The sequence below is a fragment of the Protopterus annectens genome, chromosome 2.part0 (assembly GCF_019279795.1).
Source record: "Protopterus annectens isolate FY-2018-M chromosome 2.part0, PAN1.0, whole genome shotgun sequence".
Lineage (NCBI taxonomy): Eukaryota > Metazoa > Chordata > Ceratodontiformes > Protopteridae > Protopterus > Protopterus annectens.
In genome coordinates, this window is record NC_056728.1 from 1,948,233,966 (window position 1) to 1,948,250,536 (window position 16,571).

The 16,571-nt window shown below is 35.9% G+C and overlaps 1 protein-coding gene across 1 annotated transcript in view; it reads right to left on the minus strand.

Moving 5' to 3' along the window:
- MYOM2 (myomesin 2) overlaps positions 1-16,571 on the minus strand; it is a 688,720-nt gene that overhangs the window by 29,551 nt on the left and 642,598 nt on the right. Inside the window, exons 34-35 of the mRNA XM_044061901.1 lie at positions 12,436-12,472; positions 2,711-2,733 (exon numbers count right to left, since the gene is read on the minus strand). Of these exons, the coding sequence (XP_043917836.1) occupies positions 2,711-2,733; positions 12,436-12,472 (60 nt within the window). The remainder of the gene's footprint in view (positions 1-2,710; positions 2,734-12,435; positions 12,473-16,571) is intronic.

A 16,571-nucleotide genomic window follows, 5' to 3' on the forward strand; every position in this document is an offset into this window, starting at 1 on the left:
TGATGCTGCCTGTTTGGGCTTGAATGACAACCCTGTTCAGAGATCCGTGGTTTGAACATTTCAAAATGCAGAGTGGAAAGAAGCGTAGCTGAAGTGCAGATCTCAATGGATACAAAGAACAGCCAGCGTTGTAAAGAACACTGCAATTTCTTCAACTCTTATTTTACTGAAGTGCAGGCAAGTGAGCATTGCTCTGGTTTGTAAAATGTACAGAGCATGTGTTTTTATATCAAACTTAAGAGAATTGTCCTCACCTCTGTAACTACCCACTGAGGGCATGTATGCTATTGAATGGCATTTATCTATATAATATACTCAGTATAGCAAGAATTGCTACTGGCTCTGTACAACCATAATACAAGATGGATTGTTGATCTTTCTTTCCATGACTACAAGAAAACAGGAGAATTCAGGTAAGGGGGTACATGAACATGAAATATTTGGGTTAAAGGGGACCACATATAGTTACACACAAACACAAATTTGACATCCAAGAATACTCTTTCAAAAATTGGTGTGCAATACATGAAATATATTTAACACTTAAGTAAAAAAAATATGCAGGCATTATTAACTTTAAAACAGAAGTTGCATGGTAGAAGTGCCCTGAAAAAAAAAAAAAAAAAAAAAAACATCCCTTCACTAAGGATGGGAATGACCCAGTGATCATTAGTGCAGTTCTCTCCTATACTAACTCAAATCTTCCCTTCAGCACTGATATGGTATTAAGCATACAGTGGTTCTTAAAGAAACAGTTTACCTATACTTATCCACAACAAACGTAATGCTTTTTGCAGCTTATCTCACACTGTCATAAAAATTTGTACATATCATCATCACTATAATAGTTTAAATCAAAAATGAGTTTATTCAGATACTTTAGTATTTGGTTTGATTACCTTCTCATTTTGTACACCACACAGGCAAAACAGACAGTTCCAATAGTAATAGGAGCAATGTGTCTTATAAAAAAAAATCTGTAATTGTATTTAAATATGTTTCCAATACATGTAACTCTATATAAATTGCAGAAGGAGTCATTACTGGGCACATTGTGAGTGCTATGAAGAGTACTTTTGGCTGACTTCAAAGATTGGAACAATACTAATTTCATGAACTTTAATCATACTTTGACTTAGGAATGGGGTCCATTCCTGTCATGGTATTACAAATCCAAAAGATATGGAGAAATTAAAAAGCAAAACATAAACTGATCTTCCTTTCCTACTCAGAACAGATTTCAACATAAATGATTTCACAACAAAGAAAGACAGGATTGCTGTAGTCACAAGAATACTGATAGCTGCAAATGAGTACTCAATTCCATTTCCAATCACTCCATACGTAATCAGTGATTAAAGACTTGAGTCCATTTTGAAAACAGTCTGAAAAATCTTCCTGCAGTACCAACTGCACATTTTTATCATAAATTCATAGGTCAGTACTAGGACAGCTGCCCTTGTAGACCATTTTAAGCCTAGGCATTACCCCTTTTTGTGCTTGAAATAACCTATCCCATTTGATACAGATTGGCCTTACCCCTCCCATGGCCAATAATTGTGCATTACACCTAATGAGAATAACTGGGATTATACCATAGATAATTGAAGAGGACCCATGCATGGGATAAAGCATTCAGAAGATGTACCTGTCCATTAGTAGTACAGGGGACAGTCCTGGGGTAAATTTTATGTTCCTCATTCATAGATGTAAGCTGCACTTCGATATCGACAGGGATGAACTTTGTTTTACATGGATGGGGAGTCTGTTTCACAATAGCAGTATTATCTGCGAGATATATCTGTCCCCGCAAACCATGCTACTGTTGTTGCAGAAGAGGTTTAGATCCTGAGCTCAAGTATCTCTGATGCCATTTACCCTGCAGATGCATAATAAATCCATAAGTAATGGGTCGAAGGATGCCTTGCATGCCAGACACAGGTCACATCTTAGCAGTCTGTAGGATAACAAGTATAGTGACAGGGCTTTTAGTCGGTCCATATAGGACATGCTGTTTAGCCTTGTATCCTTTTAGTGAGGTATTGCTGTGAGTATTCCAGTTGTTGCATGTGTCTGGACAGACATATGCCAAAGAGGGCATTATATTTGATAACTGGCCTAATGAGGGCTGAATAAAGTGGGATGATAACATCCCTGGGTATGGACACAATCCCTATATTTTTATAAGTTGTGCAATATGGAAGGACTTTTTACAGCAATAGATACGTGTTGGTCAAACGTTAGGTCACTGTCCACAAAGGTTCCCAAATCCCAAACAACTAAGTCATCTCTTAGGGGCAATGTGGCAGTTCCGTGAGGTAGATAACATCCAAAGGATACAATAATACATAAACTATTCTGAGCAGATAGATCATGCTTTATGATTTTTACTCCCATATGGACATTTCCTCAGCTAGCCTCTTGTCCATCTCTTGTCTGCTCTGTTAATTTCTCATACTACTTCTTCAAGTATTCTTTGCCTTCAAGGCCTTTTCCACTAGTGATCCAAAGTTTTGGAGCAGGTGCATAGCATATAGTAAACTTTTCTAATCCAAAATAAAATCTACTTCTTATGATTATTGAATGAAGGACTGTGGACTTCTGCCCTTCAAGAACAGCAAAGTAGTATTTACTACATTTTTAATACACAAATAACTATATTTTGTTCAGAGTGTGTTATACCGCCATGTTACTTTGCAAGAATACTTACTCTTCTCTGCAAAGGCTGCTTGCCTGTAAGAGAAAAAAAGGACATAGTTAGAAAAGCACCATTGATGTTTATTTATTGTTAATTCTACTGGGCAGAGTGAACATACCAGAGATTCCCATGTAAGAAAAATTATTGGTAGATATATATATATATATATATATATATATATATATATATATATATATATATATAGGAATATTGTACAGGAGTGCAGTGAAAATACTATGATGTAGAGAAAGCAGAATGAGCATCATCTTTATAGATTTATTTATAATAATTATAAAAGCACATCCCATTAATCACATAAATAAGTGAGTAGCTTCATTATGATCTCTGATTATAATACTTGACTAGTATGAAGGGCAAATATCTTAGTGTTAGGCAGTGCAGTCTTGTAAGCAATCACATATTTCAAGCGCATAAAGTACAGTGTACTTTCTAACATTAAAAGAGTTCTATAGACATCTACATTTCAAGGAAAGGCAATGTGGCTTACTGCAATCAATACTTACTAATGATTAATAATTTTTCCCTAATGCAGGGCAATAGGTACCAAAATTCCTGGTCTACTTAATATAGTTTTAATGCAAGCTCATTGCTAATGCAGGTTTGCATGGAAAACATCACAGTATAGAGGTGTACAATCTTCCAAGTATTTCAGATATATTAAGTACAGTGAAACTTTCTAATCCAAAATAAATCTACCTTTTTATGCTTATCCAGTGCAGGATTTTAGACTTCTACCCCTCAGAGAATAGCAGAGTGTAATATTTTGTTCTAAGAACTTTAGATATCAGTTCAGCAATTTAGCATAAAATAATAGTTTTAGTTTCTTTATAAGAAGGGGTGAGCACTTCTGGAATAAAGACCTCCTACAGGTCTCAAGTGGTGTCCCATGCCCCTCCCCCCAAAACTGTTTACCCAGTGGAACTTGGTCTCTTGTACCTTCACAGATCAAATGGTTCCACAATTACTAGAACCATGGATCTAAATTTTTATCAGCGAAGACAGGTCTATATGTAGCACCTTCCCCACCTTAGGAATAGACTCCCATGGCAAATCCGACAGGGTGAAACATTATCTTCCTTCATACAGGGACTGAATGATTGGATGGGTATTCACAAATTCATCTCTGGTCTGACTGGCCCAGCCAACTTTGAAAAAAAAAGGTACATTCTAAGAGTTGGTGTTTTACAAGGAGTAAATGGTCTCAACCCTTGGTTGCCTTGTATTTCCTATTATCCCTATGAGCCCCAGGTGGAACAGATGGGTGAGGCTGCAGTGGAGGATACAGGATTAGGTTGGTGACAATTTTGATAAAATTAAGTCTCTGATCCATGGCAAATTGCAGATTCACTGAAGGAGCAGACCCTGATCAACTGGCCACTGGAAGGTCAGATACCATCTGGCATTGCATACATGAAATCATCAGCTAGAAGTGACTTTGTGCTGGTGGCCCTTTGGACCACCAAGAGATACCCTTGTTGCCATTTCCCCATGCTATACCCTAACTGGTATGGCCCCCTTGCTAGTCTATCCTACATACCCTATACCTTTGCAAAGATCCAACCTTCTGCATCACAGTTTGCCCTCATTCTCTCCGACTGTGCTCAACCTTTGTCTCACCATCCTTTTGTGAAAAGACCCCATCACATTTGTTTGTACTGTTTGTTTCTTCTTGCACATTTTCCTATACTCATTTTCCACACCCAGTCTTTATTTGCATAGAATAACTCTTGTCCCTTTTCATATAAATAGAAGAGGATCTATTACCCTTAAAAACTTTCTTTATCTTTATACCTGTCTCATATCACTGTCCTATTTGTTTTGCATTCTTTGTGTTTTTCCACTACTTGCTCTTGCTCCTTATCCTGCTGTACTTTATGTCTGTTTTAAAACAGTGCCATCTAAAAGCCAGTCTAAAATCTAAATTGTACAACTGGCTTGTACTCTTTTGTAAGTGTATATGTATTCTCATAAAATGAAGTTTCACAGATATTACAAGCAGGTTCAGTTAATAAGCAACACATATGGCAGCATACTCAGTAGAATGAGCTCTAATGGTATCTTCAGCGATTCTAAAGAATTTGCCATAACAAAAGTCAGCTTGTTTCCCCTTAATAGAAATGAACAATAAAATAGTAGCCTTTCTTATATCATCGGCTTTCACCTCATAGTGTGTCAATTAACACCGTGCATTGAAAGTTTTGGTGATAGTCCTTCATTATTTTTTTTTTTTTTTAAATATAATTTTTATTGCATTTTCCTCTTTTTTAATACAAAAAGTAATAAAGCAGAATTATATAAGGACAAGATACATGGAATATCAATTTGCAATAAACATAAACATATACAGGACATATACCATCAGTGTTCAGCTAACAATATGCAGAATTAGTTAACATTTTAATCTGTTCACATTAAATTGTAAGAGAAAATCTACTCAGATACATTTTAATCTTAATAGAATCTGTCAGTTTGAAACAGTTTTGTCAAAATATTCTAGCCTACCTAACATTAGTTGTATCTTGTAATAACAATGTACACTATATACAGCCGATGTCACCTCTGTTGTTCAGTAGCACTTCCTAGACCTTTCCCAATTTAAGATGGGTGCAAGTTTTGTACTATCTATTTTCTTTTATTTTTCCTTATTTGTTTAGAGTAGTAGTAATGTTGTAGTCCCTTGTCTATAGACCGATTTTACCTTAAGATTTCAAAGTGTTTTCCAATATTTCTGGTAATAGGATATTTTTTTTTGGTTTCTTGTGATTAGTTTGCTGGCTAATATGTATTTCATAGCCATTCCTTTAAATTCTTCCCATGTAATTTTAGTTCTATCTAGCCAATTTTGAGCTATGCATGATGTCATCATTACACACAATGTTACTATGATGTGTTAGTTTTCTTATCATACGTTGGTGGGGAATAGATGTAAAATTGCAATTTCCCATGACAGGGTAGATTCCTTCATTATTTTGAGTTTAGTGAATAACAAAGATAGCTGAACAGACTGGTTTGATGATACAGAGCAAACACGATATAAGCATAAATGATAAATAGGTTTATAACATTTTGTTTTTCTTTTTTATATAAAGGATTACAAAAGACTTCAACTATATTGGAAAGGCTTTCTTATGCAGGAAACTAAGAAGACAAAAGAAAGGAAAGGAGAAAAAACGGTTTTATTAGAATGAAAGGGATTTTGTGGACCTTCTAAAATAGCTGGTCATCAGGATTAAAAGAAGACCAGCCATTTTCTTGTGAAATCTGTGTCTCAAACGGATACATACAGATCCAAGTAATGTCTTAGGATCAAAAATCCTATCAGATATATATGACTGTAGTATATCCAGTCTGTTTTTAAATACTGAGAGACAAACAGTGACCGTAGACATTACATTATGGTGGAAAGAAGGCAAGCCAATCAGCTGCTTTTGTGCCATGAAATAAAATGCCCCTCATTCAGCCAAATAAGATGTTCTCAGTGATGCCTCCTAGTCATTTCCAGTATGTAAACAATGTCAGGACTTATAGCAGCAAACATCAGCAAGAAATACCACATACATAAAGACTTGCCATCTGAGCCGTGAATACTGCACACATTCCTAATACAGTTACTCTAATGTCTTCCCATGGGGAATATGAATATTTGGGTAGCATCACGTTTAGTATTAAGGTAAACCATGACTTCTGTGAGTAACACATTGTAACTTTATGGTTTGATAAAGCTGACAGTGAAAGCACTTACTGTTTTATTGTGTTGTCCCAATAAATTATTTTGTTTTAAATGCAGTTTATGATGCCTATGACTGTAAATTATTCAAGCGGCCATTTAAGTCTTGTGCTTTTTTACCTTGATATACTTGTTCAGCCACCGAATTTTTGTTTTTGTTTCCATTACTTCTCTTATTGGTGTATTCTATTTTATTTGCATAAGATGTCTATATCCGTCTTAAGTGTAGATAATACTTGATTTTTACTCCTTCACTTACTTATTTCTAACAAAAGTCTACATTTATTTTTCCATTTTTTTCAATCCACTTAACCTCCTCATTTTACTCACGTCTTTCCCTTTTCCTCTCCTTCTGTCTATTCATTTTTTATAGTCAAACATGCACTTACCTCTCAACTGTCCAAATTTTCACAGAACATTTAGATTTGTGATTCATGTTTTGGGCTGTTCCTCATAAAATTTATTGTTAACTGGTAAATCATTAAGGACTGAAATCACTAAATAAGAGATGCATTTAAATTTCAGACTTCATATCCTCCCAAAAACATGTTAATGCAAATCCTGTTATTTTTATCAACTTTTTAAGTTTTTTTAAGAGCTATATTAAAAATGTATCTTTGATTTTGGGCCTTTGTCCTCCATTTTTGGCTAAGTCCAGATGTCTTGCATTTAGAGATTGAGAGGTATGATATTCCTGAATACAACTATGTTCGTATTTCCAATCTCTCTCTCTCTTTTATACTAATTATTGTTTCCCATTCTGCTATTTATTCACAATCAGTGTGTTATTTTGCAATGACCCTTCCATTCTGTCAAATATTCATCATTGTTTTATTGCCTTATTATTCATTACCTCAACAAATGAAACATGTTTATTGGAAAATCATCCTGGCATAGGGTATGCCATCAGGCTATTGCCAGTAAAGAGTAGTCCCTCGTGAAAAGAACATACTCCATCAACTCTATAATCATAAAATCTACAATTCAAGTCTACAAAGTAGGATTGGTTTCCTTCTGTCTGGTTTCCTTCTGGCTAAACAAATGCTGCTGAGGCAGAGCTTTATACGTATGTACTGTCAAATAATATATAGCCAGAGAGAAATGTTCACTGGGGGTTGTGGATACTGGCTCAGTTCCCTTGGCAAGGAGATGGTATAATTAATGGAATTTCTTTTCCATTTCCTTGTACAGATATGAAAGGTATTGTTCAGGTTGTTTTACCTCCCATTAAGTTGGAAAAGTCCCTCCCTGCCACATGGATCACATAAGTAGGCACATGTACTTTGTTTTCCTTGGGGGACTACAATGGTCACATGTGGATGCCTCCACCATATAAGAATGAAGAGACTGTCCCAGAAATACATGGAGTCTCACTGCAAAATTTGAATGAATGAGATGCAGAAGCCACATGAAGGGACAGCCCCCAAAGACTGCAGATAGGTGTGGCATAAGGGAAATTAATAAGTAAAAAAAAAAAAGTTCTTCTCAGAAATCTAAGTAAAAAAAAAAAAAAAAAAAAAAAAAAAAAAAAAGATGTTCTTCTCCTTTTTCTGTGAATTAATAATAAGAATGAGCTGGTTTGATTGGAATACAAGAATTTTCCTTCTTTTCTCTATGGTCCATGGTATGATCTGTAATGGCATATCTTATTATGTCAAAAAGAAAATAAACTATAAAAATGATACTGGTATTTGATACTGCTGTCTCAAAAAGTTGATTTTAAATGTTGATAGCAAACTCAAAATATAGTTTTACAAAGAAGACACTAAAAATTCTGAAGATGTTGCCTTCTTAACACAGAGCAATATGCCTATTCTGTTGTATTTTCCTTCCTTGCGACTTAGCCTAAAATAAAGCAAAATATAAGTCAGAAGAAACTGAGGAAGTACTGTGTGTGCATGAAGCACCAGACTTCAGAAAGGCCTTCTAGAATACAGTGTGTTAACCCATTGCAGAAATCTCTCTGAACAGTAACATGAAATAATTTATCACAAGGAAAAACTGGCCAAAACTTAAAGGCATAACTTTCTATAAAAAAAAAATCTGCAAAGATACCAAAGCTATCCCAGAGGATACTTGTAAGAAAATCAGATAGGCAAAAGTGGGCTTGTAGGGAGTGACAACAGAGAAATAAAGATGTCTTCAATATGATTTCTTCCTTCCTCCTGTAGTTATAGGGCTCTTATTTAGTTGAAGCCTCCCAGGATATACTGCCAATGGAGGCTAAGGAAAATATTGACATCAGCCCCAGAGGACAACCAAAGTGGTGAAACAGTAGCCCCCTCATTGGAATAAAGTATCATTCTTACTGGATTTGATAACTAGGAAATAATGCACAGTATAGGTACCATATACTGAAAAAATAGGGAGCAATATCTCCTAACTGAATAAACGGCTGCAAGGATAAAAGATGAAGGTAATTGAAAATGTAGTGGCAAATGGGCTTTGGATACAAGATCAGAGATATGCCAGAGTATAAAGAAATGGGAATGGGTCTAAGCAAGTAACATACTTCTCAGAATCACTGTCCATCCGTAACAGGATTATAAACAAGGAATCCTACATCATAGGGCTCAACAAATTGTTGACCAAAATGTACAGATCTAAGAACTGTGGTTTCATAATTAAATGAAGGACAGATATCCCAGGACTTTTGCTTCATAATTAAACAAAAGACAGAGATCTCAGAACTTGACTTTATTAGCTGAACAAAGGGTACAGATTTCTGAATTTCAGCCTCATGATCAAACACAGGGTAGATATCTCAGAACTTTCATTTCATTGTTGAGAAAAGGGTACAAAAATCTCAAAAGTTTTATGTCATGATTGAACATAGAGAGAGAATTCAGCAATATGGCTTCACTGAAGACTTGAGTATGTATCTGTAGCTAATAATCCTGTATTGCCTTAATAGTCTATATCTGTCTAACAGGTGAAACAAGGTCCTGCATGACTGGTTTATGAGTTCCATTTGGAAACATTATAAACAAGGAATGGGGACAGTACAGTAACAGAGAAAAACGTGCATAAATATTGATGCTTCCATCACAAAAAGTACAGAATTTAGAGAAAGTCACCTTCTTAGTAGAAACAAGTACAAGATAAAACATATGGCTAATAGAAAAAGGAAAATATAATATCAACTGGCAATAAAGCAAAAATCAATATGTCAACAGAAAATGGGATACAATGAAAAATAATGGCTATGATATGGATAAAATGTGCTTGGATTAAAAATGCAGATTGGAGAATAATTGTACTTCTACTGTGACAGACAGGAAAATGCCCTTAGATGAGAAAGGGTCGTCTTGAAGCTAATATTCTCAGATGAGATGAGAGAAAGAAAGAACTCCACATTTGGAAGTGGACCACCATGTAGAAACTGTTAGTCACCAGAGACTGCAGCCAATTAAAACCAAGGTCTGTGGATTATTTGAGAAAGTCTTTAGAGACATGACAGCACTGCTGAATATTCATAAGGGCACATCAAAATTACCAGCATAGTAGAGAAAGTGTTGTTCTTAAATGAGGTAACTGAAAATGTGAAAAAAACTAAAACAAAAGCAAAGATTAACAGAGGAAAAAAGAAAGCACATAAATTAAAACAGGACAAATCTGCATAGAAGTCAGAAAAGCAAAGCCTCAGCAGATGAATGGATAGCCAGTTTCTTCACACAAAAAAGGCTTCAACATATAGCTTTTAGAGTCTGTTAAGGGAGCAAAAAAAAGGAAACTATAGGAGTAACGATATAAAAAATATTAGATGCAGTAGCGCTCTGCTAAATTAGTACTTTTTGCTCAAAAATAAAAGACGAGCAGGTGTTTATACATTGACTGATGTTTACTAGGGTATGTTTTTTTGCAGTGCCTGTAACTACATTTTGGAAGGTCCTTCCATTAATTTAACACAAATGGAAAGAAGCATTAAAATGAGTGTGCACTATGACTGTAATTCTATGGGTTTGATTTATATTGCTATTTGCTCTGATTGTGATGCTTTCTATGTTGCTATGACCGCCAGAAAATTATCTAAGAGGATTATTGAACATTTAAATGCAATTAGAGTCAAGAACTCTAATAGTGCCTTCTATAAGCACACTTTAACTTGCACTTTCTTTAGAGCATTTGCCTGAAGATTACAGAGGAGGTTGATTTAAAAATAAAAACAGCTATTAAAGAAAGAAACATTGTGACAGCTGAGAATGCATGCTGACAATTTCCTGTGTTAAACAATACCATTTGTATCAATTTTTTTTTTTTTATGATAGGTATTTTATACACTGTTTAGGTCACTTGCACTTTAATATAATAGGTATAGTTTTTAATTAGTGGTAACATAACAATTGATAGCATTTGTTTATTGGTCTATTTGTATTACATAAGGGTTATTTTGTTTTTATGGTTTTATTCTGATGAAGTCCTGTATGGATGAAAGCACTAAATAAAACCACTGAATTTTCATTGCTAGTTTTCGTTCACTTTATTAGTGGATGATTTTGTTTTGTTAGTTTTGTTATATTCATCCTTGCGGCTTTTTTGTCAGTTAGAAATTTATCTGATGTGTTGTTTGGTTGAGCAATAAACTGACCAGCATTTCCTTGCCAAATATTCTGAGTGATTGCATAACTCCTAAACTGGTTTTAAATATGCTCAAAAGTGTCTGAACTACACTTAGTTTAGGTACTGTATAGCCTAATACTGAGAGTATACAAAGTGAAGCCCAGTACAAGGTATTGTACATTATTCATCTTTCATTGGGTCTGGAAGTTGAAATCACTGAAAAAAAATTGCAAAGTGAATGAAGTCAGATGTGGTTTTTTTTTTGCTTTTTTGTTATTTTTAGCATACTGTCAAATCAGTTCATTATGAGTGCTACCTAACAGATTAATTGTTTGAATGGAAGAATTAATTACCAATGAGCTGTTTGAATCTATTTTTGCATAAAACTATTGTTATTTCACATGCCACCCAATGTGATAATATAGCAATAACCCACGCCTGGGTGTGGGTAATGCTGGATTTACCCAAGGTTGGTGTGGCTTGGTCATGAGGGCGAAGCCCGAGTGGCCAAACAAAGCCAATCGTGGGTAAATCCAGCATTACTCATACCCAGAAGTGGGTTATTGCTATTATACAATGACATTATTTAAGAAAAAAAAAATACTTTTCTTAAATAATGGCATTGTATAATGCCCCTTGCTGCCCTTCCACAGCTGTCTGGTATTCTGTGGCAGTTCTGATGTACTGCGCATGCGTATGCCTACGTAGTACATCAGAGCTGTGGGCAAAAGCAACGGAGAAAGCAAGATTTCTGTTGCTTTTTACAAACTGTTTCGCTATTTTAAATGGGTTTAACATAGCGAGACAGCTTTAAAAAAGCAACAGAGAATCTCTGTTGCTTTTTTCAAGCTGTCTCGCTATGTTAAACCCATTTAACATAGTGAGACAGTTTTGAAAAAAGCAACGGAGAACGCAAGATCTCCATTGCTTTTTACAAACTGTTTTGCTATTTTAAAGGAGTTTGACATAGTGAGACAGCTTTAAAAAAAGCAAAGGAGAATCGCCGTTGCTTTTTTTAAAGCTGTCTCGCTATGTTAAACTCATTTAATATAGCGAGACAGTATGAAGCAACGGAGATCTTGCGTTCTCCGTTGCTTAAAAAAGAGTTAATAGTAATGGTACTATAAATTTAAATACTATAAATAATAATAATAATACTATAAATAGTAAAGTTACTATAACTGATTTACAATGTGCACGCTGACCAATCAGCGTGCACATTTTTGAATATTAATGGGGGGGTTGTTGTATAATGAGCTTTATCCACGGCACTTTAAATAGCTCAATACAAAAAAGAATAATGCAGCAGTTAAAATCCAGGTATTCTTAGCTATTTTCAATAAATGTGACTTACAGAGGTTTAGAAAGTAAAGTACACAAAGGGAAAATGCTTAAAGCAACAATAAAGTATAAAAATATGATTACTTACTTTAGCCTTTGGTATTCTGCAAATGCTTCATCGAAAGCTGTAGGAAACAAATGCAAATAAAGAGAAATGGTTAAACAAAGTCATGCTTCAGTGAAAATGAAATACAGAAGAAAAAGCAAGTAAACAGCATTTAGCACTGTCAGAAAGAAGTGTATTAAAAATGAATAAGTCACCTGAGGAAACAAGATAGAATTTGACAGGGAAAATGAGATTTGGAAAAGGAAGTGCAGTTTATTTTAGGTGATATGACAAGACGTTCATTTTCAACTTTTAGGCTTTTAGAAATTTCATGAATTTTTTTCTTTTAGTTCTTCAACTGGATAACTGAACAATTTTGTTTTAATGTCAGTTGATTCAGTTATCTTAGACATTATTCCACTCCGTGTCCTCAACAAGCAGTTTAGTATTAGTCATAATGTGACTGGCTTCATGTAATTCAGTGTAATGCACATGGTTCTGTGTACTACACCTCTGTTTTACCCCTGCTATTTTAACCCTGCTATTAGTCATCTATACTGCCATTGCATTCACCCCCTGTCTCTGCTTCAGTTTACAGAGACAATTAACATACATGTTGTCATAAAACTTCATAAAATTTTTACTAGCTAAAATGCTGAGATTTTTGGCAGACATGATTCAAACATTTTCTAATCATTTCTTCATTTTGTGGTGGCCATTTATTCTATTCAGGGTTGAGTAGATAACCTGTCATGGCAAGCAATGGGCATAATTAGATACATCCTCACACACACACAAAACACACGCACACACACAAACACACGCACACAGACACACTCACACGCGTGCACGCACACACACACACACACACACAAACACACGCACACAGACACACACACACATGTGTGCACGCACACACACACACACACACACACACACACACACACACACACACAAACACACGCACACAGACACACACACACGTGTGCACACACACAAACACACACACACACACACACACACACACACACACAAACACACACACACACAAACACACGCACACAAACACACGCACAAACACACACAAACACACACAAACACACACAAACACACACATTCATCAACTCACTTGTAAGCAAGCAAATAAGCAAAATATGGGAGGAAACAACAGACTTAGAAAAAGCAGATGGATAAAAAGAAGTCATGTTAGCTATGAATAAAAAAGAAGTTTTGCAGGGAAGTATTGTTACCCAGTGCACCACTGTGCCACCAATGTTCCTCTTTTGTTGTTTGTTGAAGTTCTAATGGCCATAACTGTGATCGTCACATGTGCAAATAGGTTTACTATCAAAACCTTGAAAGGCATTCCATCGAGTAATGACATACTCAAAAAATAAAGTTGAAAATAAAAAAATCGGATAAGCACAAAGACCAAAGCTGTAATGTCAACACGTCCATAATTGACATAGTTAACATTACCCAGCATACTGTACTGGCCAGACATGTCCAACTAACATTTTGTAGGGAGGCAAGCCCCCCTGCACCCCCCATATATACAGATAATGAGATCGTACTATAGTGAGGAAATGGGTACATTTCCCAGTCCCCATCGTAGTGCAATCTCCATGCAGAACATCAACCTCACAGCATTCACAGTTGTGGAGTCATTCATTCTGGTTCATTGTTTTGCACATTTGAAAACTGCAATTCAAGCATGTGCATCTTGATACCCTGCACTTCATTAAAGTGATAGTAAACCATGCAAATATATGTAAATAGCCCTCTCAATGGTTGTGATATTTCCAAGTATTTCTCCTACTCCAAGGTACAGTGATCTCAGGGTTAGTATATACAGTACCTGGGTTAAGAAGGGTAAAGCTCCCAGCATTGAATTTCAAAATTCATTGTTCTTATTTGAATCACATTTTGTTATACCAGGTGTCAGAAGTTGCAACATCAGGTTTTACATTCTCACAGCAATTTTTTTTTTCTTTTAAGAAAATATATATACCATTTCATGAAAGCTGTAATTCTAACTCGCCAAGGACATTTTCTGAAATCTTTGGTTAATGGAATTGCACAAATGATTAAGAATGCCATTGTTACACTAAAAATCCTGCATATTATAAATTGTGTGTGTCATGAATATAGGCAAAAACTATGCTTTGCAGACTTTGCCCGAGTAGATGAGGCAAACCATTTAGTGAATTTTGCTTACATTCTATTTTACCCATAAATAATACTGCTTCTAAGAAAGGAATGGTTACCAATTTCTGCTATATGTCTGCTTTACATGAATCCACAGTTTACCTGCTCAGCCTCAGTCTATGCCATTCATTCACTAATCCATTGCCACTGTCAAAGAAAGGGTGTTGAGTACAACTTGCAGTGCTTATGATAAGGGTATTATTCCACCATTTTGGGAATCTAGATGAGTTTGCATTCCAGTTTGCTGTGTAAAGCAGATTCAAACTTTTTTATCTAGAGACTATGACAAACTGTTTGCAGCAAGTTAAGCTCATTTTATACACCAAAAGCACTCTGCTAATTTACTGTTTAGTTCCTGTTGTAATGTAAATGTGTTGGTTACATAACATTAAATCAGAAAACACTTAAGTGATATTTGATGCTAAGGATAAACTGAAAACAAAAATAACATGGTTACAGATAGTGAGACTACTGAAACATTGTCTTCCAGATAGTTTGTCAAAGAACTGAACTTCAGCTGCCATGAATGTGGCTATGCAGCCATCTCCCAGCAGACAAAAGTATGAGAATAGGTGACAGAAAGTGATTAGTGTTTGTGGTGAACCATTGTCTTTTCTATGTGACATTATGCTTTATTGTTTGGTATCTGTCAGCCTCTGAAGTCAAGGCCAGGATTTGGGAAGAGTTTGGTGAAGGCATAAGAAAAAATTTTGGATAACCTGAAAGAACTTAGTGAAAAACTATTTACTATCTAAGGAGACATAGGCAAGATATCAGACAGACTGCTTTCACTAAGGGTGGGAACTGAGGATATTCTCAGTACTTGGAAAGAGCACTTTTAGGAGCTCCAGAATGGAGTGCATATGCCCTCCTCATTCAAAGCAGTGTCAGAAGTAAAGGGTAAGACTGAGTTCCTTCCTGTACATAACCTCATTATTGCAATTGAATACTTCTGCAAGGGCAAGGCTGCTAAAGATCATGGTACTGGGATGGAGATACTGAAGGTGCTGGGCAATGTTGGAGTATCATGTTTACAGGAACTTTTCAGTGTTGAATGCAAGGTGGAAAAAGTAATTCTGATTTAGCAAACTGGGGCTGTTGTCCTAGTTTGCCAAACGGGATAATAGAGGGAGGGTGTGTTATAATTATATAGGTATTAAAATCCTCTGCTTTCCTGCAAAAAGCCTATGACATCCAATAGCAGATTCAGAAGGAGAGATTTGGATTCTGCTGTTGCCACAGAACAGTGAATCAACTATTTTTCCTTTCATTGATAAAGGCGAGTCTATGACAGTTTGTGAATCCTGTCTACATGTGCTTTGCGGATCTGGTGAAGGAATGTAATTATATTCTTCAGAATGTCTCCTGGAAGGGAAAATAACAGCATGGAGTTTCAAGACTGTTCTCATGGGCATTCTGACATGTGCATTTTAGGGCAAGAATTGTATTCACATTCCTGGCATGAAGTCAGGTTTTCAGTGTGCATAAAGGACTCCAACAAGGGCGCATCTTGTCTTCTTCCCTGTTTGTGATTTTCATTGTGAGGGTATCAAGCTGCAGCAAAGGTTCAAACGGTATCCATGTTGGGGAGGTGAGGGCTGTGCCTCTGATGCTCGCAGATTATGTTCCTCTTGGACTCATGTAAATGTGTTCTCCAGTGCTCTGTGGGGTGGTTCTCTGATGAGTTTGAAACAGCTGAAATAAATATCATTATTTTGAAGTATCAGGTAATGGTTCCTACCCAAAAGTGAATGAGATGTTCTGCAGAGGTGATAGGCAGCAACTATGTTAAGAAGACATGTTTTAATAATACGGGCTCTTATTCATGACTGATGGGGAGGTGATCAGAAAAAGGATTCACAGGTGGAGGAAGTGGAGGGAGTACTGCAGACATTATTCTGAACCATTGTGGTAAGGCAATGACTGAGTCTTAAGATGATGCTACTGAACCACTGTGGTATAGCAATGAC